The 25296-nt window shown below is 45.9% G+C and overlaps 1 protein-coding gene across 3 annotated transcripts in view; it reads right to left on the reverse strand.

The window, feature by feature from the left end:
- The window catches only part of ZFAT (zinc finger and AT-hook domain containing), a 1636156-nt gene that overhangs the window by 1183521 nt on the left and 427339 nt on the right, over positions 1-25296 (reverse strand). For all 3 annotated transcript variants that reach the window (XM_069621667.1, XM_069621669.1, XM_069621668.1), the window contains one exon: positions 12287-12466. In XM_069621667.1, coding sequence (XP_069477768.1) covers positions 12287-12466 — 180 coding nt within the window. The remainder of the gene's footprint in view (positions 1-12286; positions 12467-25296) is intronic.

Consider the following 25296-nt stretch of genomic DNA (forward strand, 5'->3'; position numbering starts at 1 on the left):
AATATTGAAAGGCGGCCGGGGCATTGCAAAGTCCGAAGGGCATGACCTGATATTCAAATAGCCCATACTTGGTGCGGAAGGCCGTCTTCCATTCATCGCCCTCTTTTACTCGTACCAAGTGGTAAGCTCCTCTGAGATCCAGCTTTGTATATATGCATGCTTTTCTGACTTGGTCCAGGAGTTCAGGGATCAAGGGTAACGGATATCTATTCTTAACGGTGATCTGGTTCAGGGAGCGATAATCTATACAAGTTCTAAGGTCTCCTTCCTTTTTTGGAACGAAGAACAAAGCTGAAGAAGCAGGGGACTTGGAAGGACGAATAAACCCATTTGCCAGGTATTGATCCAGGTATTGTCGAAGGTGAAGGTTCTCAAGCTCGGTGAGGGCATAAATTCTACTACAAGGAGGAGTAGATCCAGGTATCAGGTCTATCTGGCAGTCATAAGACCTATGAGGAGGTAGAGAGTTAGCCTGATCCTTCCGGAAAACATCTTGGTATTCTAGGTATTCGGGAGGTAACTGGGGAGTCTCTGAAGAAATTGCTGCCAGTGCAACACCAGGTGGAGGGTGACAAGTAGAGACACATTCTGGAAACTGGACCGTTCTTGCTCGCCAATCGATCAGAGGATTGTGTTTCTCTAACCAAGGTATTCCTAGAATAATCTGAAACTGAGGGGCCTTGATCACATCGAACACGATCTTCTCATGGTGTCCATCTTGACTTACTAGCGTCACCTCTTGAGTGGTATGCGTTACTGGCCCGGAGGCTATCTCCGTACCATCCACCGTAGTAATGACGTCCTTTACAGCCTTGGGACAAAGAGTTAGATTCATCCTCAAAACCATTTCATGATCCACATAATTGCCGATGGCACCGCTGTCGACGTAAGCTTCAATTGCATGTAATCGATCCGGATTATCAGGGCTAATGAGGACCATAGGTATCACGAAATGCGAGGTCACGGAACTGGTTTTCACGCTCGGCAAGAGGACCTCTATTCTTGTCGGGCGAGGTCGTTTCCCTGCTCAGAGTTTGTAACTTTGGTAACTGCAGCTCCTACTGCCTTCTTGGCAGGTTTCATCGGACAGTCTCGAAGAAAGTGCCCTGAGTTTCCGCAATAGAGGCATAATTGCAACTGTTTTCTCCTTTCCCGCTCCTTTTGTGTTAGAGGACCTTTCAGACCCCCTATTTGCATGGGTTCCCCGGAGTCTACTCCTTTGGAAGGAGTTGGCGGTTTGGAAAATACTCGAGCATCAAACTTGGAACGATCGGCCTTCCTGTTCTGCAGTCTGTGATCTATTTGAACGACTAAGTCTATATAGTCCGAACAATCTTGTGGGGGATTCACTACTTGGGCTAACACATCTTTGAGCTCTCCACGTAGACCTCTATAAAACAGCGCAATCCTTTTGTCCTCAGGCCATTGAGTTTCCACTATCAGTCTGTTGAAAGACGCAATATAAGCCAAAAGGTCTTGATTATCTTGTTGCAACGAAAGAAGCTCATTGTCCAAGGCCTGCCCCTGTGAATGTCTTGCGAACAGTTTTTCCATACTGCGCTGAAAAGCTTGAAAATCATGGAGGACCGGATCATCTTGATTTACTAGAGGGATCGACCAGTCTGCCGCATTGCCACTAAGGTACGAAAGCACGAAAGCTACTTTAGCTTGATCAGTTGGAAAGGCTGCTGGCCGGCATAAGAAATGCAACCGGCACTGATTGATAAATACTGCAAACCTCTTTGGGTCACCAGAAAATCGTTCGGGCGGAGCCAGAGGTACATTCCCAGGTAGGTTGATCTGCACTGGATTCATAGAGGATGTAGAAGGAAGATTTCCCCCAGATGCGGGTAACGGGGTCTGTCCGGCTTGTGACTGTAGCAATTGTCTAGCAAGATCATCTGTTCGCTCCTTGGAAATAATCAGTTCCCTTCTTAGAGCGTTCGTTTCCTGACGGGCTGCATGCACTTCTGCCCTTAGTTCCCCAAGTAACTGGGCTAGCTGGTCGGTATCCGAGGTTTCCATAGCGCCTGGACGGGAGTTTTGTGGTAGGCTTTGCGTTCTGTAATGCTCACCTGATTCCCGTAGAGGCGCCGGTCTTGACTGGGCGTATACCGCATCTTCAAAGGTGATGTGTAACACACGGCTGGCTCTTTGGGCTGGACCTCTGTGCACTGTATGTCTGACTTGAAGGGTAAGATGTCTGCAGATAGAAAATATGGGATTAAGGAAATGGGTTATTGAATGTCTCTCTCTTCTTCCCTTTCTCTTCTCCTGTAGAACCCAAAGGTGAACGTTCTCACCTTAGGTAAGTGAACGCCGTGCTCTCCATCTGCCTCGGGGCAGGGTGCTGTAACCATTTTCTTCACTGGATAAGGGGAGCAGGCCTCTTGGCTTCAGAGGACTGCTGTCCGTCGTTTACTGCACGAACGGTAAGTTTCGAGTAATTCTAATGTCTTTAAAGTCTTTAGTAATGATGTTTCTTGTTTTGCAGGGTTCCGGCGATGGCGGATGACGGGCTGAAGTGAGTTGAAGATGGAGCCTGTGTGATGAATAGAAGCGCCTGGAAGCACGTAAGTAAGCGCTTGTTGCCTGCTTCACGATGCGCTCTAACTGTCTTTTTATTTTGCAGGTACAGGTTCGGAGCGGCTGCAGGGTGCCGGAATACCCACTGGGTTAGATGGGAAAAGGAGTAATGGCACGTGAGTATTAAAGTTCCCCAATGTCTTTAAACGCACCTTGTTTTGTCTTTCAGATGCGGGATGCAGCGCCGAAGGCCTCCGGAGCGTGCGAAGAGTTGGTAAGCTTTTGTCTTTCAGATGCCGGAATGCTAACCTGTTCTTTCTTGTCTTTATAGGTGTTGCTGAAGACTGGATTCAGGATGGTAAGCCTTTTTCCTTAGGCCCAGGATCAGATGCAGAAGACACGATGAGCGTTCTGCTGCAGAGGATGCAGAATAACGCAAAGCAAGATTCATCCATCGGGTGTGGTTTAAATAGCCTCCTGTAGTGCTTAGATGTCTCCTTCCACAGCCACGCCTAGGTAAGAAAAGAGTTCCTGCTTTCCAGAAGAGTTCCAGTGTTCTGAATATAGGGAGTGGCTCCTGCCCCACCCAACAGGAAAAGTAGTTCCAAACAGAAGAGGATCAGAGGCTCAACTGGCAGGCAAGTAAGCAGCATGGTCTGCTGCAGGTAAGTCCACCCAAGCATTATGAACCCGGCGCTTCCAGCACTGGGACTGGGCATATTTATGAGCCTGGTGCCACTGGCGCCAGGACTGGGTCCAAAAGGTCCCAATTGGGACTGGTTGGCACTCGGAACCTGGGTTATGGATCTGCTTCCAAGGGAGTTGGGAAAACCATGACCTTTTGGAAGAAGAGATCATGACAGAAATCTCCTTCCAGTTGGCAGAGCAACTGCTTCAACGTGACCCTTCTGAATCTTTGGGATTTGAGAAACTTGTTTAGATGCCGTAAGTCTAGAATGGGTCTCCACCCTCCCGACTTCTTTCGCATAAGAAAGTATCTGGAGACACAGAGGGACTTGTTCTATAGCCCCTGTGCTTAACACGGCCTGATGGCCTGAACTTTAGTAGCTGTTCTACGTGAGGGCACGTGTCCTGGAATTCCAGGGTGTGACCCTGTTGGATGATTTTGAGCACCCATTTTGTCCGTGGAGATGTTGCGCCTCTGGTCAACAAACTAAGATAACCGGACTCCCACTGGGGTCCTGAAGCGAGGGCACGGTCCCTGGGTCGGGTTCTGCTTGCTTGGCATCTGGATTCTGGAGCGTGACAATGCTGGGTTCCACCTCTGTAGGCTTGTGAACATACCCTTTATGCTTCATGGTTGGTTGAACGGGATGGCTGACGATAGGGCGAGATATGGGCAGAATGGCATCAGGTTCTCTCTAACCATCTTTGTGGTCAGAGTAGACTCCCTCTGGGTAGTTCCTCTTCTGAAGGACTGGAAGACTGAATCACTGGGACTGGGGATGACACTCTGGGAGGACCCAGTGTAGCCAGAGTGAAGAGCGGTGCGTTCTTGGAGAATCTTGGGAGGAATGCAAGAGCCAGAGGCATCTCTCGCTCCAAAACTAATATCCCTTGGCAAGGAGGCAATCATCGGGGCATGAGGCGCAGATAATGGTGCCGCTGCTGATGGGTGCCAGTGCCGGTTCAGCCGACAAAGGCCTAGGTGGCAGGACCACTCTAGTCGTGGAAACAGTGACTGTAGTGGACGTGCCTGTTGACAAGGCAACAGTCTTCATGGGCGAAGGTGTCGACAGGATCCAAGTTGTTGATGGAAGACTAGTCTTCATGGATGAAGTCGAGGACGGGATAGTCATTGACGGGTAACAACGCGGACCTAGATGAAGAGGTTGTCGATGGTTAAGCTGCTGAATGGTCCCTCAACTATGTCCGTGATGACAAAGCCTTATGCTTCACAGCTCGTGTCAACAATGTTATCGCAGACTGGACCTGCCCGCTTGACGATAGACTACCCATTGACGGGGAGTGTGACGATTATCAGAGCCTTTCAGACAGGGGCTGCACAGCCACGGTGTCCGTCGATGAAGTCAGAGCATGAGACGACTTAGCCTTCTTTGGAATTTTCCCCCGGACATTGTCCTCAAAGGATATCAACGCTCTTTGGGCGTACTGACCCTGGAGGAGGCATGACTGCGCACTGAGGCAGAGTCAGAGGCTCTTCCGTCTTCAATCAATGACACTAACCTTTGATGGCAGTCATTCCGTGTCTTAAAAGAGAAGGCCTGGCAGATGGAACATCCTTCTGCGTCGTGGTCTAGATGCAAGCAGTAGATGCATTTGAGATGCTGATCATCAACAAAGAGGCTTTTTTTCGTAGTGTCAGCCATGGTGCGTGTAAAAAGGTCCATGTCACCGGTATTCACACAGTGAATAAAGAATTAAAAATTTGAGACGATTTCACACAAAAATAGGAAACGTTATTGATATTTCAAGGAGAGAAACACAAGGACTCCTAACACGACAATATGCGGTACGAATCTGAAGATGGTCACCAGGGGTGGAGCTTATGAGGACGAATGTCACTGGCTGGGGCAGTATGACCCAAAGCGACAGCAATAGGCTATAGAAGCAACAAGCAGTTTTTAGCTTTAAAGCAAAACTGCTTTAATATTACCAAGGGTTCTCAGCCTGATGATGGGGAATATTCATGATCATGTGAATCCATGTAAGACCCCCCATGCTGGAGAATCTCCTCTTAGAGCCGTTGCTCTTTCAGCATCTCCTTATGCTCCCTTACCTCCTTTTAAACCTCCATCTCTCAGCTCTCTATGTACCTCCTCATCTTGCAATTTCAGCGCTCTACACAGCTATCCCTCCTGCACCATCAGCTTTCTCAACACCCACATTCACCATCACTTTACCCAAGATTTAATCGGGTCACAATCCGTCCCCTTCGGCCAGGGTGGTGTATGAGTTGGATGCATGATAAGGAATGTTTCTTTGCTTGGAGTTTGTTGCACGAGTGTGTATTCAATATTTTCCCTTTAACAGGCTGGGCCACCATCTTGGAACTTCTCTTTGTGCAAACGTGCTGTGGAGTGCAGCCGCAGAGTTTGTGAGGGAGTGGAGTCGGGGCAGGCAATTTTTCTGTGGGCTGCAGTAGGATTTAAAGAGCCAGCACCAATAATAGAATTAATGTGGCAATCCATGGCAACAAGCAGCTGGGGTTGTTTGGGAGACCATGGGACCCTCCCTATGCCACCCTGCGGCTCAACATGTAGACAGTGGAAGGGTCCAGGCCGATGTCACTCTAACATGTACTCTCAAGACCAATCCTAAGGGCATGTTGCAGTACCCAGAGGAATTCTAAGTCGTTCTGAATCAAAGCTTCAGTTATTGTCATGTACCATATATTATTTTTTTCTTTGAGTCTCTCCAAGTAGGAGGGGCATGCCTAGACACATGTTCTGAGATTCCAATTCCATGGAACGCAACTGAATCTCACTGATGAGGCATGATCGGTCCAACAAATTGTCTGGTATTAATTGTGTTCATGGGGAGGGAGGATATGGCCTACCAGTTTGCTTCAGCCTCCTCTCTTTTTGGGATGGGCCAATAATTATTTGCATATGGCTTGTCTTCTTCTATAACATCAGATGAACTAAAAAGTGATGGGAGGCAAACCTACCCAGAAGAATTCACAGTTTACCCAAGCATTTGTATCTATTGCATAAGTATGTATCTTAAGAAATGCTCTATACTTCACACATTCTCTAACATGTACTTTACCCATGTTGTGCTAAAGGCACATCTTAAAAAAAACATTACTTTGCAAAATGATATGTGGAATGCCACATCCTTCTAGGTAGACCGTCTCAAAACAAAGTCAGTCCTTTGGGCAACACACAGAAGGGAGTGCTTAATATACCACACAAGTACAGTTTTGCACATGTCCCATGTACAAGTGTTAGTTTCCAGCTAATGTGATTCCATCTATAACCCATACCAAAGGAAGATGACAAAACACTTTTACAAACTAATAACATTATTCTTGTAGGAGGTGGGGACAAGTAAAGAGATGAATGTGTGGTAACTTAGTCATTCATGTTAGAGTTTATTCAGCAGATGTAACCTGTGAGCATTTGTAATAATTCTCACTTTTCTCAATAGGATAAAACATGTTTTGCTTAAAAAATATGCTTTTTGTTCTGTTCACCCCGATTAGATGCTATGAGGTTTACACACTCTTTGGTTACTGATCTTTTACTTTTCACTAACAAAACTGCCTAGATGTGTACAAAGAAATACCATAGGCAGTTTATAGGTGCGCACAATTCAATGGTACGGCTAAGGAGTTTTAATTTTCAAGGAAAGTGTATCCATAGGGTTAAAACAGAGAAACTTAATAGTACACATACAATATTGGTGAAAAGGCACTACATGTCACTGGAGTGAAGGAGGTGGCAACAGTGCAGATGGGGAGTTCCGTGGTTGCTCCTAGAGGGCAAGGGCTTAATGGCCAGAGGTTTGCAGAGGGATCACTGCAGAGACCCTGGAAAACAGGATGGGGATGGAGGTCAGAAGACCTAGGGAAGCTGACCCAGGCTGAGAATTGCTGTGGAAAGGCACATGGTGCAAGGAGGCCGAAGTTACCTTTAGTATCAAGATTGGGACAGACTAATCTTTGATTGAGAGATCCAACAGAGTCCCAGCAGACACCAGGACTCAGGACGAAGAAGGGCCCTTCCAAGCGACCAAAATGGAGTAAGGCACGGCAGCAGCATTAAAAGGAGGCCAAGGGTGACCATTAACTGCAAGGTAACAGGCCAACTGCTGACGTGTGAATCCATGTGTCACACGATGAAGCAGGTCATTTGGAGGAGCAGCAGCAAGTCACTCAGTTGCAGCCAGGCAGAAGAGCGCCCTCCTTTTATGTTCCGCTAACTATATGGGGGCTGGAAAGCTTCAGGAGGGCACCAGATGCTGGAGGCATACAGGGTACAGCACAGGAACAAGCAGGAATAGATAGAAGTAGGAGGCTTGTAGTCATGATTCTAAAGCCCTCGAAAGCCTGATGGCTCCTTGGGATATGGAGGAGTATAACCAGTTCTCAGAGAGTCATCTCATCCCCAGCTTATTCCTGGTAAGTTCAGCAAATCTTCTGAATTCCCTCGAATCGTGCACAAGCCCCCACGCAGTGGGCCCAGTCTTTGTCCTTGTCAGCAGGGGTGAAGAACCCCTTGTCATGGGCGGTGGTAGGTACGGGGAGATATACAGGGCCAGACCTAAAGATGGGGAAAAATCAGCAACCGAGATGAAAATGCTTGTTCCCTCCTCTTCCATGCCAGTCTATACCTGAGCAGAACCATGTCACCAGCTTTGCCTCCGAGTATGTTTACTATCCAGTGTTTTTTTCCTCTACAGATGCTGCCATTGAAGCAAGAAAGGAAGAGAAGCCGGGAACCCAAGAAGAGTTACCCTCAAAGACAAAGCTCCCGCACTGGTGACACCTGATCACTGCTGCAGAGCGGCAGATGAGAGAAAGAGAAGCCAACAGCACAGAGCAGAACCACACTTAGCGGGACCAGCAAAGCTTGCCAGTAAAACGAAGACTAAAAGGACAATCCCCACTAGACCACCACTGACTGAAAAGGGTAAAGTTCCCTCAACTTCCCAAAGGGCCCTCCCAGCCCAAACATCGGGATCTAAACCACAAAGTTTTGATATGGCTTTTTGCAATACCACCAAATCTGCTTGGTAGCCAACCCACGCGGAAAATCTGTAAGGGGCTAAGCACCATTATTGGGCTTTTTTGCTGAACATACATTCTCTGGAAGGGAAAGGAGGAACAAAGATTGGCTAGGGAACACTGAAAGTGTGGGTGTATCTGGTGAGGTCAGAGGAGGAGGTGGACAGCGACTAAGAGACCAGTCGAGGAAGGAGGGAGCAGGGGCTTATGGAGAGGAGTTCTAGATCGGGTGAAGCATTGGTGTAGGAATGATAATGGCTCTGTAGTGCGATTATGTGCATGTGTGAGCTAAGTGTATAGAGAGGTTAGTGTAAAGTGTGGGAAGACTGGCATACAGTCGAATTAAGGTGCTTGAGTAGTGGTGTGGGAAGAGGAAGTGTATTAGTGCAGTGAGGGAGGAAGAATAGTAGTGTGGGACGAGTATTAGTAGTGCGGGAAGAGTAGTAGTGCGGGAGAATGAGTAGTAGTGTCGGACGAAGAGTAGATGTAGGGTGGGAAGAGTAGTGTGGAAGGAGTAGCAGTACTGGGAGAGTGGTAATACTAGTGGAGAGGAGTGATAGTAGATGGAGCGGAGTGGTTATAGGTGAGTGCGAGGAGTGGTTTTAGTTGAGTGTGAGGAGGGAGAGGGGAGTTAACATTAAAGGATGGAGGCAGGAAAGAGGAGTGAAACAGAGGAACAGAAGGTTGGTGGGGAGGAGTCGGAGGAGAGGAAGCAGGTAGAGTATACGGGTATGGTAACAGTGGCCAAGAGTGGGATCAGGTAAAACCTAGAGCAGTTTTTCAAGGCACAACCCCATACCCCATTAGAATACTAATCTGTGGTGAGAATAGGGAACGTTAGTAAGTCACTGAGGGAGTTGTGAGCCTGATATTGGGGAAACAGCCACAGTCTAAGACACACAGTAGGGGTCAACAATTGATAATACTAACCATGGTTACCGGGGTTGAGGAGGTTTGTGAGAAAACGAGAAAGGGGGAGGGACGGCCATAAGCCCCACAAAGAATTCAATAAAGATCATTGAAGTGTTCCGTGCCATCTGCAACAGAATAACACACGTGTAACCCTGCCAACCAATCCACAACAGTGAAGTTCTGGAGGCCATCCTATTTAGCACACCCACGCATAGGTAGACTAAAGTCTAAGAGACCTTCATCTAAACTGGATACCAGTCACACAAGGTGCAGTGTATGCCCAGAGCATACAAAGGCAGTCATATTGGTCATTTTTCTCACAAAGTCCATAAGGAAATAGTCAAGGTACAGGAGTAAAAAAAAATGCATTGGAAGCCCAATCTCCACCACGTGTTTTTTAGCCTCCAACACAGTACAAAAGCTATATGATGATGCAGCCAAAAAGAAAACAAACCTCCCACCAACGCACTTTCCAGGTAAGAGAACTCACCCAGATACAAAATAGGGGGATGAAGAAGCCCCCCTGCCCTGGTGTCCTTATGCGCCACCAATGGCAGCACACAAAAAAAAAAAAGAGTTAAAGCTGCAGGGGGACTTTAGTAGACAGCAACATAAAATCAAGGAACCAAAAACGACGGGCTGCATTTAAGGCCTGCTGGCCTACCTTCCCTGATGAGCCCCCGGTGCATGCATGGTTGTCTTACATACTGCACACATCGAGTGTTAAGAAAAGCATTTCTATTCCACATAAACTAGCGCAGACTACAGACAACACACAGTTGAACAACCCTTGCCAAGTGGTGCACTGATCTCCAAACTAAGTTCACTGACATGCAATGGAGGGCAGTTTGTGCTTTATCAAAAGGGGTGACCTTGAACTCTAAATATAGGCTCATACAGTAAGATTCTGTACAGGTTGTATTATCCCTCACTGAGGTTGAGTCGGTTTCAAACTGATAGGCTGAGGGTGTACCCCAGATGTATGGACGAAAATTCAACCCTGTTACATATACTATGGCCTTGCCCTAAACTTTATGAATACGTTTTTTGTTCCTTCATCGCCAGTCTATTTTTTCGATGGGTTTTTTTCCGTCAATTTATTCTTGAATGTAATTTTTATTTTTATGGGGTTCCCCCCAATCCCCCATCCCCTATTTATTTTAGGCTGTTCCATACCTCCCCCACCCCATACATACCCTTACCCACCCCATCATCATATATTTTTCTGATACATTTTTTCAAGAGCAAATCGTCAGAACAACCCCATCGAAAAAAGGACTGACGATGAATGAACGCGTATCCCATGAATACTGGCATTCTCTTATTACTGACATACTGGGGCAGCAATTGACTGTCGGCACGTGAATGTGTACTGGGTTATACGGGGAAGCTTGCTGTGGTTAAGCGCAGATATCTGAATTTGGGTTTGCTGCTTGCCAAGAGGGCTATTTTGTTGAGCTGGACTCAAATAACCTACCACGAGCGAGATGTGGCTGAGGGATGTTACCTGGGCCAATGACAGAGGGAAACTATATAGAACCCTGTTGCCAAGCATCAGTCTCCCCTAGGACATTTGGGCTGCCTTTCGCATGTATCTTGCTAGAGTTTGTCGCCTTACTTTTGTATATGCTGTCCCCTTCCAAACTGATGTTTTTATATACCTATGTGCGCTATATTACTGTATTGCAATGCTGTTATGTTCTGCTGAGCCTCATTTAAATAAAGGAACAAAAAAGCAGCAAAAACTCTAGAGGACTGGCAATGAAACCCGCAAATGTAATTGTAATCTAATAGTAGTTGATTTTAGTTGCACATAAACACAGTGCCCATTTAATTGAACTCTGGTTTTCACAAATGACTGCAATTTGGGAGTTTTTCGAGGTTTATCCCCAGCAACTCTCTGTAGGCTACACTGCTTATGACGGACAAGTCAGCACCAATTTGTTGGTGCACCATGATTTTGGAGCTTAACTATATGACCTTTATTGTAGTTTAAACAAACGTTTCTAAATTTAGCAATAGCACTGCTGCTTGAAATGAGGTAAACATGCAGCATATTTGCATCCAGAAATCTCAGACACAGTCCAAGACCTGCTTAGGTTTACTACTCGTAGTTCTACTGTGGGCTGCTTATTTGATATGAAATATGCAACATATTCATAAGTATTAACTGGCTCTATGCACGTTTCCACTTCAGAACACACCCTTTCCCACGTGTAGCGTGATGTTAATACAAAAGTAAAATGTAAATCCCACATTTACAGGGGTACTCTTCGCAGGCACCTCTTCTAAAACTTCAAGTAAAACAAAATAATGCCCATCAAACAGCACTTATCATTCAAACAAAAAAAAACACACCTCAGCAACCAGAAGAGCTACTCATTGGCTACCTCTCGGATAACGGATACTTTTCAAAACATTGTCTATCACCCATAAGTGCCTTTAGTCCCCCCCCCCACCTCTCCCAGAAAATATTCAAAGCCCACTCAACAAGACCTACCAGGACACCCTATGCTCACCACCTACCTTTTTACCTAAAGTCAGATGTGCTAAAGCCAGAGGCTCCAGCTTCCCCTGCATCACAGTCAAACAGTAGAACTCCCTCCCCACTATGTTAAGAGCTGCAAAATCATACTGGGTATTCCGAAAAGCACCAAAAACAAAGCTGTTTGACTAGTATGGCTTGTTTTTCGTCTCTCCTGCTTTCTCCTTACACCACTATCTCTATCTACTCAAATTGTTTAATATATGCACTGAATGTAAATAACCCGTATAGGTAACAGCGACTCGATGCCCCTGGATTATTTGTGCACTTTATAAATGAAATAAATGAATCCCAATTTCTTTGAGGATTTATGTTGCACAAACAAATGGTTTGATGGTCCATATAGTACGTTCTCCTCCGATGTGCACCATTTTGCAAAGACTACATAATATTTGAGAAGCGGAAAAGGGAGAGAACTGTAAATCGGATGCACATTTGCACTGAAGTGAGCATCGTTTTCAAATGAAAAGCATGACAATAGTTGTTAAACTTTGGCTAATAAACAAACAAGAGAAGACTCTATACAGAGAATTTAAAGGATGTGAATTGTATGGAAACAAAGATTATTGCTCTGATAGAGTTATTATTACCTGGAATAGCCTCGTGGGTTGTTAACATAACGGTGATGATGGGCTTCTTAGCTCCAGGAACCGGCTCAGATTCTCTAACTAATGTAGCCTTCTCTGTTCTCTGAATTCGCAGCTTCTTTGATGTCCTTTCTTTTTCATCTTCCTTTGAACTATTTTCAAATTCGGCATCCGAATCATCACCTGAGCACAAAACCACGAAGAAATCAAGAGGGATGTTACTTCAATGCGTCAGAGAGGCACAGTTAATACATTTTCAGATATGTTTAACTTGTTGTACCACCATGTTTTTTCACCGGGAATAGAATACTGGTTGAGGTTTAGCCAATCAGGAATTTAAGAATAATTGCCATAACTGCCAACAGCTGTCTGCAATTCCCAGTCTGAGGTTACTGTTGACTTTATCACACAAACAGCATATGTTCAGATGTCCTCTTATTCCATATTTGCTACTCCCGTGGTTGGACCCGGCCTGCTACTTGAATCCTCATCATGTGTTAACAATATTATAACCAGTGGCTTTGATATACGTTGCTCTGGGGGGTGACGCCTTACAATCCCGGGAGTAAGAAATCGATCTATTTCAAAGAGAATGCCATCAATATAGATTCATGTAGAGAAAACACGGATGTTGCAGGTCACTGTATCCAGACGGTAGTAAAGCCTAACCGTCACCGCAAAACAGTGTAAAGCAAAAGTAAATCCAGGACTCAGCGCCATCAAATATATGCTTGTTTAATTGTGTTGTATTATCACACATTCAACACTCTCAACCATCTTCAACATACCATCTGGTGAATATATTAGAGCGAGACGTAACTACCAACATGAGGATAAATTTGAAGATGAGTGTACACTTTTGCAACAACGCTTTAGGAACAGGGGTTACTCGAATAAATCTGTGACAAGGGCATACAAGAAAACAAAACCAATGAAGCAACAAGATACTTTGGGATATCGACCAAAGAGGAACTCAGATTTGAATACGGCAATAAGTTTCATTACCCGATATTGTTCTGACCACCGGACAATACAGAAAATACTCAAGAAACATTGGTACCTACTCAAATTGGATGATCACATTTGTTACTTCGTGGGTGATCATCCACGTATAATCTACAAAAGAGCGCACACTTAAGTCCATACTTAGTCCATCCTTGCTGCCGGACGTTACGAAAGATAATCAAGGCACATGGCTATATAGAAAAGATCAAGGTTTCAGAAAATGTGGCACATGCCCACAGTGTAAATATGCACATGATTCTACGAAGGAGTTTGAAGACACTAATGGTAAACATTGGACCATTAAACAGGGAATTAACTGTAAAACAAAATTTGTTGTTTATTGTATCATCTGTGTATGTAAAAGATTATATATTGGTAGCACTAAGCGAGCTTTGAGAATCCGGAAACGTGAGCACCTGGCAAAGATTGGCAGCCAGAACCCAACGATCCGACTAGCAGACCATTGGCAGTGTTAGGGAGAATTCTCTGTTTAGGCTGAATTTCCTAACCTAGTGAGTCCCCCAGCAGCTTTGCTGGATTTTTGGGGTTTATTTTTTTCTCCTGCCAAGAGTGAGACTCTTTTACCCTCACTTTTGGACATGATTTGAGTGTGTTTCTTTGAATCTAGATGTGTTTAATGGGCTATGGGGTCTTTTACTCCATAGAGTTTCATGTGTTTTTGTGATGTGTGTTACACAGCACCATCCGCGCAGTAACACAGGGGTGTCATAGTGACCCCCCCAGTATAGACTCCATACCCTGGGACTGACTACTGTCTCCCAGGGCATGTAAAGTCACCATTGACTTTACTAGTCTTAAATTCTGAACAGAACCAGTACAAACCATCATATTGTGGACGTACTGGCTGGGGCAATTCGATTGCCCCAGGATCTGTTAGTTGAAGGGGGCACGTCTCCGTCCCCCCTGATCGAGTTTTGGCTGGTGGCAGTGGACACTACTTTTTATATTCAACCGCGAATATTTTCCTATGGGATTTCCCATTGTTTTAGGCTACTATCTTTATTTAATTATTTACGGTAGCCTCGAACATACCGCCGGTTTATTTAATTAATATTAATTCTCTGGTTGGTATTTTTTGCCAAAACTTGATTCTAAAATGGCGTTTGTGTTCTCTTCTGTGACTCCAACCCAAGTCGAGCCCTTTGTTCCACTTTTTGGCGGGCTTCTCCACAGAAGCCCTCCAAAGTGGTGCCACTATGTCTGGGGTACTTAGGAGGGGTGGAGGGGAATTTAGGCACCCTGGACTGAGTTGCCTAGGCAACTCAAGTCGCACTCCGTCCTGATTGGCCCAAGTGGTGAGCCGGCCGGCTCACCGCTTAGCATGTTTGAGTGACAGCTAGGCTGAGTGAATGGGGGTTTGCTGCATAAAAGCAGGGCTTTGGGGACTGGAACTTCAGAAGTCGCCACAGGACCTAAGAATCCGACGAGGGAGAAGCTGAGCCGACCTGCCACGACACCACCACCGGTGGAGCCCTGCTGGACTGCCTCACCACTTTTTCCCAACAACAGAGGAGATCTCCCACCGGAGAGTTTCCTTCCTTTGACTGGTGGGGATAACCAGTTTCACCGCCTTTTCGCTTTCCAGACGTATCTCGTGGCCGCCTTGCCCATGCCAAGCACCCCGGCAACCGGGGTGACCCCCTTGTGACTGTCTTTTTTTAATATAATGGTTTTGTAGCAGTCACCATGTTTTACCACGACCGCGAGACAAAGGTACCACGTTTAACCGGAAAACTCTGCGGCTGGTTTCTTCCCTGGTAGTGCAACGACCTTCATCTTTCCTCCACGTCGAGATCTTCTCTTCCCCTGGACGACGACGCAACTTGCACCCACTACCAGGAACAACTGCCACCGCTGGAGGATCCTTCCCACTTAAGGTACCGTGTCCCACCTGGCTTCCCTTGCAACCGACTGTACGGGGTAGATTTAGCCCCCGGCTTTCGAACCTGGGTTAGCCTGGGACACCCTGGCTAAACTTTTCTAAGCCTCTCTAAACTCTTTTCTGAACCCTCTGCAAGACTTTCTAAGCCTAGTGTAATTGTGTGATCTTGGGCGCATTTGTGCTCTGCTCTCTCTAAGAGTGGGCCCAGCCTTTGGACTTTGGCTCACCAGTGTCTTTTTGCTCTCTGCCTTGCTAACAGTGTTCTGGAATCATAGAGTGGTGTACCCCTTCATATTCTGTCTTTTTCCCTCCCCCTTTTTCACAAACCTATTAGAGTGCAATCTAGTTAAGCGCTCACCTCTGTATGAAAATAAGTGGTGTTTTACTGTGATTTTCTAATAAGGAAAAAAGGGGTGTGTAGATCATAATAGTAACTGTGTTTATAATATTTTACAATAAGAGTGCTGGAGTATTTCAACTGTGTGTTTTTAAATAAATAATTATATACTTTGATACCAAAGCTCTGGTCAGTGTTTGCTTGTATTATTGTATCTGAGTGCCTATTGAGTATACTTTGCATACTGCCTAACTCTTCTTGAGGGAAGTCTAACTGCTCAGCCACAGCTACCAGGTAAATCTGGGTGGTACAGACTGCTACCAGGTGGGTTTACTGCTAACACCTGTAGTCTTAAATCTTTTGCAGTGGTCCCTAAGGGAACTGCACAGGTGTCTGCCTAACAGGCAGAAGGTACATCAACTGCACAATAAATCCGAGATCAAATTTATTGGTCTACAGCAAGTGACTTTGAATAAAAGGGGTGGTGACAGACTGAAAGCACTGAGGAAAGCTGAAGTGCGAACAATTTGTTATTTCAATTCCACTGTCACAGGTCTTAACAGTGATAACGAAATGGTTTCCTTTCTGTAGTGTGGGCTAATTGCAACATAGATCTTTAGTACATTCAGACTTGCAGTATTGTATACTACAATGAATGCGAATTGTGTTTACTTTCCTGGAGTTTTACATTGCAGGTGCAAAGCTGGTACCCCTACTGTGATATACGTTTTTTCTAAAATGTCACGTAAATAATTTTTTTTCTTGCATTACATATAGTACTCTTCCAAATTATCATGTTTGATTGAGTCAGCATGAGGTAGATAAAGTTGCATAATGTTAACTGGTGACAACAGTTAGTAATGGGCTTAGGGACCGCCTTGGTAATGGCGGCTGCCACCTCCAAGATGGTGGGAAGCTAATGACATTTGAGGTCACGGCGGACGTCTTCCAAGCGTTCCGTCAGACGCAGATCTCTGTGGCAACGTTACACGCGTTGCCATGGATACTGTACATGGTAGAGATAACAAGATGGCGCCCCCGGTCGGCACTCTGATTTCGCCAACGCGTGTGACTGCCTGTTCGCAGAGTGAAGGTAAGCCAGAGTTAGTTCTGGTCTTTGAATGCTCTGCTTTTCAACGGGTCTTGTTAGACGTAGACCTGTGAATTTGGATACGTAGCCAGATAGCTATAAACCATAGTGTTTCTGTTTTGTAATAAGACATTTTGGGATGAGTTTGCATGTAAACTTCTAACAATATGGTGTGGCGTGAGGGAAGTATCCCTTAGCATACGGGATTCCTGTTCCTTTTCGAATTCGTAATACACCCTAGCCCACGAATACTTTCGGACACATTTTGACTAATATTAAGTAGGAATATCACAACACGTTACTTACACTAAACATAAGGGATTTTTGGCATGAATTATTATTTTTTCTTTTAGAATGAGAACTTAAACAACATCTTTTGTTATACCAATACTTGAAACTACGCTTACTTGTTTACAGATTCTGTTCTGGGGATCTTACCCCGTTACTACTACAGTGATAATAGTCTTGTGGATTTGTCTCATACTACTTTGGGTAAGCATTTACACCACGTACATAACTAGTTAATACGCTGACCTTGTGCCTACATTGGCTTAATTATTTTTGAGTTTACTAATCACTATACTTTTCTGGTTTTCTCTCCTTTGTGTTGTCTCCCCTTTGGTTTATTTGGTTGGTTGATTTTTGCAACATTGTTCATTTTTTGATATGTCTTTCTATACCCTTGTATCCTCCCCTTTAACCAACCCCTGTTTTTCTGTCTTTTTATTAATACTTGGATGTGATAATATGTACTGTGTAATGACGCGATACTGTCTATGTTACAATTCTTGTAACTTAATTATTGCACTTATGCTGATATCATGCCTTTCTACAAACGTTACTTGATGTAATTATGGCAAACATTATTACATGCATATGATGATTGGTTGTGTAATATTATATAGCCCAGATTTGAAAAAGGCTTAGCATAGCCGAAACATGTTATTGTTTATGGGCTCTTTCCGTTTTTGAATGTGTGATAATACAACACAATTAAACAAGCACATATTTGATGGCGCTGAGTCCTGGATTTACTTTTGTTTAACAATATTATATTTGTGTATCTTCTGTCAAAAGTGACAGGAAGTCACCTTGCACCCTAGGTCATGAGCCCCTGTCAATTTTAGTTTCTTTTTGATTAACGTTTATTTTTGCTTCATTTTAAAAAATGTATTTTGTATATTAACTTTTTTTCTATCTAAATGTTTTCATTTAATATTATTTAATTTACTTTCATTTTTGTAAGGTATTTTGTTATTTCGAATGACGTGCTGCAACCACGCAAAGTGGTGTATGTGGGATAAAGTCGATCAGGTGGTCACCGCCAGCCCGAAAAGCTCCCATGCCGGCCGAAAATGCAAGCCGAGAAGCCTGAGCATGTCCAAAGACCGGTTAGCTCTCTCTAAGGGCGACAAATCGGTAGCTCCTGCCTATGGTAAGTCTGTGCTTGTGGCATGTGTGGGGAGGTAATGTGGGGGAATTTGTTGTATATATTAAAGGACTATTGCAGAGATATCTTCAATGCATAAATTAACTATAAACCAATAGAAGATGTCCATGGGTCAACAAACAACTTGAAAGAGAACAAAGACCAAGGCTGAAAATGGCATTGGATATTATCAACTGCGAAGACCACTAGCGATGGATGAGAATGCTTGCGATTAGCCGATAAATATTGTTAAGCAATACCGACCGCTGAACACTCTTAATTTCCGAGTAAATTGCTATTGAGACAGGGGCGTCTTTAACCAGGAAATAGCGACGACTATCAGGGATGTAGAGTAAGAGATTCTACAGGAGAACCCCAAAGAAATGTTGTTCATGGACGTTGTGAAAGAGAATGAGAACCATACAGGGTTCTATGAGAATATGCCTTATGCTTTGGTTACGAGTGGCATGCTAAATGTACAAGAAAGCAGCATGAGCAGCAGCTTCGCTGTGCAGCTTTCCATCATGAAGCTCATCGGCTGCCAGCTCACATGTGCCCTCACCAGCAACCCTTGGACTTACCAATTTATTTATTTATTGAACATTTATAAGGCAGCAATACAGCAAAAGGTGTTTCCAGTTGACACAAGACAAACGGGGGATTGTGGGGGGACAAGGGAGATAAGTAACAATAACTATCCTAGCAGGGCTTGTGACATTCGGATCGTGCAAGTGCAGTAACATAAATGCAGGGTAGGAGGGTAGAGGGGGGTTGGGTGGGGGGGAGAAATGGAGGTCAGGAGAGGCACCATACAAGGTGGGGGAGAGTGGGCCCAATGGCTAGGCAAGTGCTGAGGGGAGCCCAGTGGGGGGTAAGTGGCGCAGGGGATGCCGGTGGCAAGGACCACCATCTAAGTGCGAGGAACAAACTCAGGAGGGATGCCCAACACCCCAGACTAGTCGTGGAGGGGTGCCCAGGAGGGTGATGCTGGTATGAGGGGGTGCTGGTTAAAGACTGGTCAAGGGGGCCTGGTACTCTTTAAGACTCATAAGGGGCCTGGCTGCCAGTCACAGAAGGGGGCATTAGCCAGGGAGGGCGAGAGGGAAGGAAGTAGAGAATAGCAGGGTCTAGAGTGGCTTCTCGAACATAAGGAGATCCGGCTCAAGTCTGAGAGGGTCAGGGAGGCCATTCCAGAGGAAGGTACTGGCCAGAGAGAGAGATCTACTGCCCCCCCCCTTCACTGCTTGGAGAAACGTCTGATCTGCAGAGATTTGGAGCGAGAGGGCCGAAGGGCTCTAGCAGGGAGGCACTGCGGGAGATAGATTTGAATGTAGTGGGGTCCCAGGCCGCAGAAAGCCTTGTGGATGATGCAGTGTGTCTTGAATTTGATCCTTTCAGCCACGGGGATCCAGTAGAGCCAGAAGAGCGATTTTAGAGCTAGCGAGAGGCAGTCCCTGGGCTTGAGGCCAAAGATAAGTCTTGCAGCCATATTCTGGATTATCTTAAGGGGGCGAAGAGAGGAAAGAGGTAGATTGAGGAAGAGGCTGTTATAGTAGTCCAGCCTAGAGAGAACCAGGTTGAAGTGCAGTTGAAATTGGGCCTTCTTGGCAAGGTCTGTGATGTGAGGGGAGAGGAAGAGAGGAGTCAAAGATGACAAAAGGTTTTTAGCCACACAGCATGGAGCGAGGAGAGGACCCAAAGAGGGCGGACAGAGAGTAGGGGGGAATCAGGGAGCAGGGGTCTCTAAGAGAAGCATCTCAGTCTTACTGGCATTAAGACCAAGATCGCGAGCCAAGCAACATGCCTGAATAGCAGTCAGGAATGCGAGTGGGAGAAGAGGAGGGAGTGCAGGGAAGCTTGAAGGAGAGTTGTGGGTCATCAGCATAACACTGGAAGTGATGAGAGAAGGAGGTGAGCAAGTGTGCCAAAGGGGCAAGGTAGATGTTGAAAAGCCAGGGCGAACAGATAGAGCTCTGAGGGACGCCGCAGGTAGATAATGAAATGGAGGAGAGGAAAGGGCCCAGTTTCACATGGGATGGTCGATTAGACAGGAGGCAGGTCAGCCAATCCAGTGCCGGGTCCAAGATGCCAGGGGTATCACTGAGCCGATTTATGAGACTGGCATGATTGACTGTGACAAAGGCAGAGGAATGAGCAAGTAGAATAAGAATACAGGGAGAGTTAGAATCGAGATTTGAGAGCAGGTCTTCAGGAGAGCAGTTTCCATGCCTCTGGAAGCTTTGAAGCCAGACTGGTGGTGATGGAGACAGCCAACAGATTCCGTGTGGTTGATCAACTGGGAGATGACCAACTCCTCCAAGTGTTTGCCCAGGAAAGGGGTGGTGGAGATAGCAGGAGGGGTCGCAGGCAGTTTCTTTAGGAGAGGGTGCACAGGGTACTGTTTGAGGGGAGGTGGAAAGGAGCAAGTGACAAAGTAGTGATTGGAGAAACCAGTGAATGCAGGAGCGAGAAAGGAAATGTTGTCCTTGATAGTTCTGGAGGAGCGCGGGAGCACTGGTTTTGTTCTTGGTGCTGAAGAATTCGGCACACCGACACCGGAATTCAGTTCCCTTCCACACCTACGGTCCTGAAGAAGATGGTTTGAATTATATTGCCATAAAAACCGGTCGACCACAAGGGCCACAAGGGCTCTCGTGATCCTGTAGATGTCCAAATACATGAAAGATGGACACTCTTATAGATTCCTTTTCATTCTTTACTCATGTAGAGTGAGCTTTTTATAACATTTTTAAGTAATTGATTTAGTGGACCACACTGACCATACCTGGTGATTGCAATACCCAAGGGTGGATTAAAATACACAATCCACTAGGTTACAACAGCTGATGCAGCATTAGACAAGAGCTGACATCTGGCAGAATCTAATATCCAGTTCTGTCAGTACTTGAATAGCTGATGAGTTGTGGTCTTGTTTGTTTGTAAATGTGAGTTCTTAGAAATGTATCTGAATGCCACAAGTGTTAGCGCAGAAGAACAGATCTCTTAAACTATCCCTTTTAGATAGGCGTTCCCTCATACGCTTCCTAGGGATAGGCACTCCTGGCAGGGACAGGATGTTCTTCCATTAGGGACAGCTAGTACACTGTTTTACCATCCAACAAGTGTTCACTTACGATTGATATGCACACTGTGATAATTTGTTCTCCCAATGAACCGTTGTTTTTGTGTTAAAACATAGATATGGTTAACGGTTAGGGGAGGCATTTGACTTTCCTTGTGTCTTTGAACCTACCCTGTTATTTGTACTTGTACTTGATGCCTGCCATTTACGTTCAGCAACTCTGCACTCACGTTTCAGTGAAGCTAAATCGGAATCATACCAGCTGCTGCACTTGGAGGCAGGCTTCATGCAGATACTGATGAGAGGGGCAAGGGTGTCAAGGGTGTTGGAGATGGAGGTGAAGGTCATCAAGGACTGTCGGTGGAAGAGTTAATAGTGGGGTGGGAGGAGGGAGAAAAGTGGTGGCAAAAGCAGTGACTAACACTTGCTTCATCGGTCGAATGACAGAAGACTGGCAGTGCGGGTAGAGGCTTAGCCAAGGAACCAAGGAGTTCCAGGTGAGAGGAGTTGAGGGCATGGTCAGACCAGGAGATAGGAGTAGTGAAAGTGTTAGAGATAGGGATGTCTGCTGTGATGAGCTCATCCTAGGTGTGTCCGGCTGAGTTGGTTGGAACGGAGGGAAGAATGGTGAGGGAAAGAGACAAAGAGGTCATGGATGAGTAAGGTGGATGCTTCAGGAGGGTCAAGATGAGTCAAGATGAATGTTGAAAAAGAAGCTTGGAAGCAGAGGTCAAGAAAGAAGAGGCGAGGTTGGCCCATTCAGAAAAGAACGGGAGACCGAGCCGGGGGGCCTCTAGATGGTGGCAAGAGTAAGCGAGAAGGTAGGAGTGAAAGCAAACTTGCAGATGAGGCATTTGAAGGAAGATCAGGGCCACTCGTCTTCCAGGCAAGTTGGGCCTGGGCTTGGAGAGGATCCTGTAGCCCTTGGGAAGAAGAGTGTCCACAGCAGTGACAGAGCTGGAATTAAACCACGTCTCGGTAAGGGCGAGGACACCAAGGTCACAGTCTTCAAGAAAGAGACATATGTTGGAAGAGTGTTTAACAGCATAGCAAGCATTGAGGGTAGCTAGGTGAAGCTGGTTGCTGCCTTTGAAGGTTTAACAAGGAGTGGGGGTACAGGGAGGACGTATACCTGGCAGAGATAGCGAAGAGGCCAGGGGGAAGGAGGAGTGGCACAAAAAGGGAGGAAGTTAATAAGATGCAGACACCTATCAAGGAGGAGGAGATTGAGTTGAGAGCCCTAGGCCATGAGAGTGCCATTCAGATAGACATTAATGATACACCTAAAGGATGAGAAGTGTGTCAAGAGAACTTCCCATATGGTACCACCATTAATGGGCAAGGAACAGCAACGGGAGAGGATTGAGACCATATGGGGAGTCCATAGGTCAGGAGAGGAACGACAAAGAAGATGTCAGTGATAGTCTGCCTGGAGGATGCATTGACTTAGGTGTCAGCGATGGGCAGGCCTGGGTTGGAGACCAGGAGAGCTTTCTTAAATATTTTCCTTCCAGGCTTCGAGGGAGGCGTAGGATAGGTGATAAAGCAGAAGTTAGAAGAGATAGGGGCGATGGAGAGTACCATGGATGCAAGGAGAGAAAAGCAGACAGAGGAACTGCACAGTGCACAGGAACTCACCAGGCAGCTTAGCAGCGAGAAAGGTGCAGACGATTCAGGTGCACATCCACAAGTCGGTGAGGCAGGGGGCGGGGGTTACAGGCAAAAGTCGTCCAAGGTGGGAGCCGGAGCGGAACTCTGAGATCGTGGTTTGCGATGTCTTTGAGGTACCATGTCACAGCGCCTAATACCAGCGGCGCACAACACATCGCCCTTAGCCTGTGTGGACTTCGGTCCCTGGATGATAAGTGGATCGTCGCCGGAAGTTAATTCTGCGTGGTTAAAGTGTAGTGCTGATGGCGGTCGGGCAGTGTATCGCGCACCCACGGCACACAACACCGTGCCCTTAGCCTGCGTGGGCTTCGGTCCCTGGATGAAAAATCTGTTTCCAATCAGTTTCCTTGAGGAGTCCCAATTCCAGTAGCACCATCATGGTTCCACTCTGCCTTCCTTTGGTTTTGGTCTGCTGTTGCCCTGATGGTGGTCGCTCTCACAGTTGCTGCTGTTAACCTACCTGGGCCTCTTGCACCTCTCCCCATCCTATACCTCTTTACTGGTAACTTCCCCCTCTCGTCTGTGTCCGTCACTTCATTCATCATCAAGTTCGTCGCTCATCATCATACACAGTCTGCCCTTACCAGCGACCCATGGATTTTCTATATGCTGCCTAGAGGTTGTGGTTCTGGCAATGCTGCCCTGGTTTTACTGTGCAGTCCTTTGAAGGGATTGGCTCAATCCTTGCTTCTTCAAGTTCCATGAATGGAGTCCTGGTCCTTTTTGTGTCTTTGGATGCTTCCTGCACTCATTTCCCTGCAAATTGCTCTCACTGGTGCTCAACGTAGAATAGGCTTCTTACCCTCGATTGCTCTTGTAGTGCAAGTTCAGTTCTTCTCCACCCTGCATCCTGTTTTCAATCAGTGCTTCTGCTTGCCTTAATGTTTCCTCACTGACTCACCTAAATGAAATTAAGCTTTCCTCACATTTTACATTACCTGAAGTGCATATTGCATACTCTATCCTTGCCTTGTATTTTTCTGTTTCTGCCTTTGCACTACTGCCTCTGCTATAAGCTTTCCTGCCATTGCTGTTGGTGACTATCTGCAATGTTCGCTTAATGCCATTTGTATTGTTTGTTTGTTTATTTTATTTGTATGACGCTCCAAACCCAGAGGTAGAAAGGCGCTTAAGAATTTGGTTACAGAGTTGAGAAGTATCTGTGTGTTGCATACTTCGTACAGGTTTATAAATTATACATATATATACAGTGGTCAATAAACAGAACATATGCAGTACAAACAATATACAATTTTCAGAATAAATACAGTGTCTAAACCAGTATCCGCACGGGTCTAGAGTTAGTGGTGTTATTCTTTGTTTAGCAGCCAGCTGATGACCTGCTTCCTAAAGATCTGGAAGGATTTGACAGTTTTGATGTTAAGCGGTAGGGAGTTCCAGAGTTGGGGGGCAAGCACTGTGAAGCTTACCCCTCCAGCTCTTTTTAGGTGGAACCTGGGCACTAGTAGGCAAAGAGTGTTGGAGGATCTGGTGAATATGGTGGCAGGTTTCAGGGTGAGTTTGAGGGCTTTGTACGTGCGGCAGATGATTTTTAGATCAATTTTTTGGCGTATGGAAAGCCATCTGCAGGCTTTCCTAGAGGCAGAGATAAGCTCTTGTCTGGGAATGCTGAGGGCTGCGCGCAAGGCGTTATTTTGTATTACCTGCAATTTATTGAGTACGGATTGATTAGCGCCTAGGTACAGGCTGTAACAGTAATCCAGTTTGGATTGTATTAGGGCCCTGGCAAGGGTGAGGGAGCTGTTGGGTGATAGGAAGGGTCTGCTGGCCCTGATGAGCTTGCCGGTATAGGCAGCAGCTGAGGCAGTCATTTTGGTGTGTTTGCTAAGGTTGGTGTTGGCATCTAGATAGAAGCCAAGGTTTTTTACGCTTTTGGCTATGGGAATGGAATGACCATCGATGATGATGTTATTATAGCTAGGGTCAAGTTTAGTTTGAGTGTTGGGGGAACCGACAATTAGGAGCTCTGTCTTCTCATCATTCAGGCAGAGACCATGGGAGGCCATCCATGCCTGAATGATGGAGAATATTTTGTTGATCCGGGCGGAGTCTTCTTGGTAATTACCAGAGATAGTGAGGAGTATCTGGGTGTCATCTGCGTAGTTTGTGTAGGTGACACCCAGATGGTCCAGTTGGTCAAATAGAGGCTTTGTAAATATGTTATACAAAGTGGGGGATACACAGGAACCTTGTGGGACCCCGCATGTGATGGGGATGGGGTCTGCTGCAGCTGTAGTGGAAAAGACTTGTATGGTTCTGTTAGCCAGGAAGAATTGTATCCATCAGATGGCAGGGGAGGAGAAGTGGGCTGCGGTGGCAAGGTGATTACAGAGGACCTCATGGCTGACCAGGTCAAAGGCCGCTGAGAGGTCTAGGAGGAGTAGGATTGCGGCATTGCCTTTGTCTTTAATTTCATCAATCTGGCTTTTGAGATCAACAAGGGCGGTTTCAGTTCCGTGTTGAGGTCTGAAGCCA

The sequence above is a fragment of the Ambystoma mexicanum genome, chromosome 5q (assembly GCF_040938575.1).
Source record: "Ambystoma mexicanum isolate Mex_15411 chromosome 5q, UKY_AmexF1_1, whole genome shotgun sequence".
NCBI classification, from domain to species: domain Eukaryota; kingdom Metazoa; phylum Chordata; class Amphibia; order Caudata; family Ambystomatidae; genus Ambystoma; species Ambystoma mexicanum.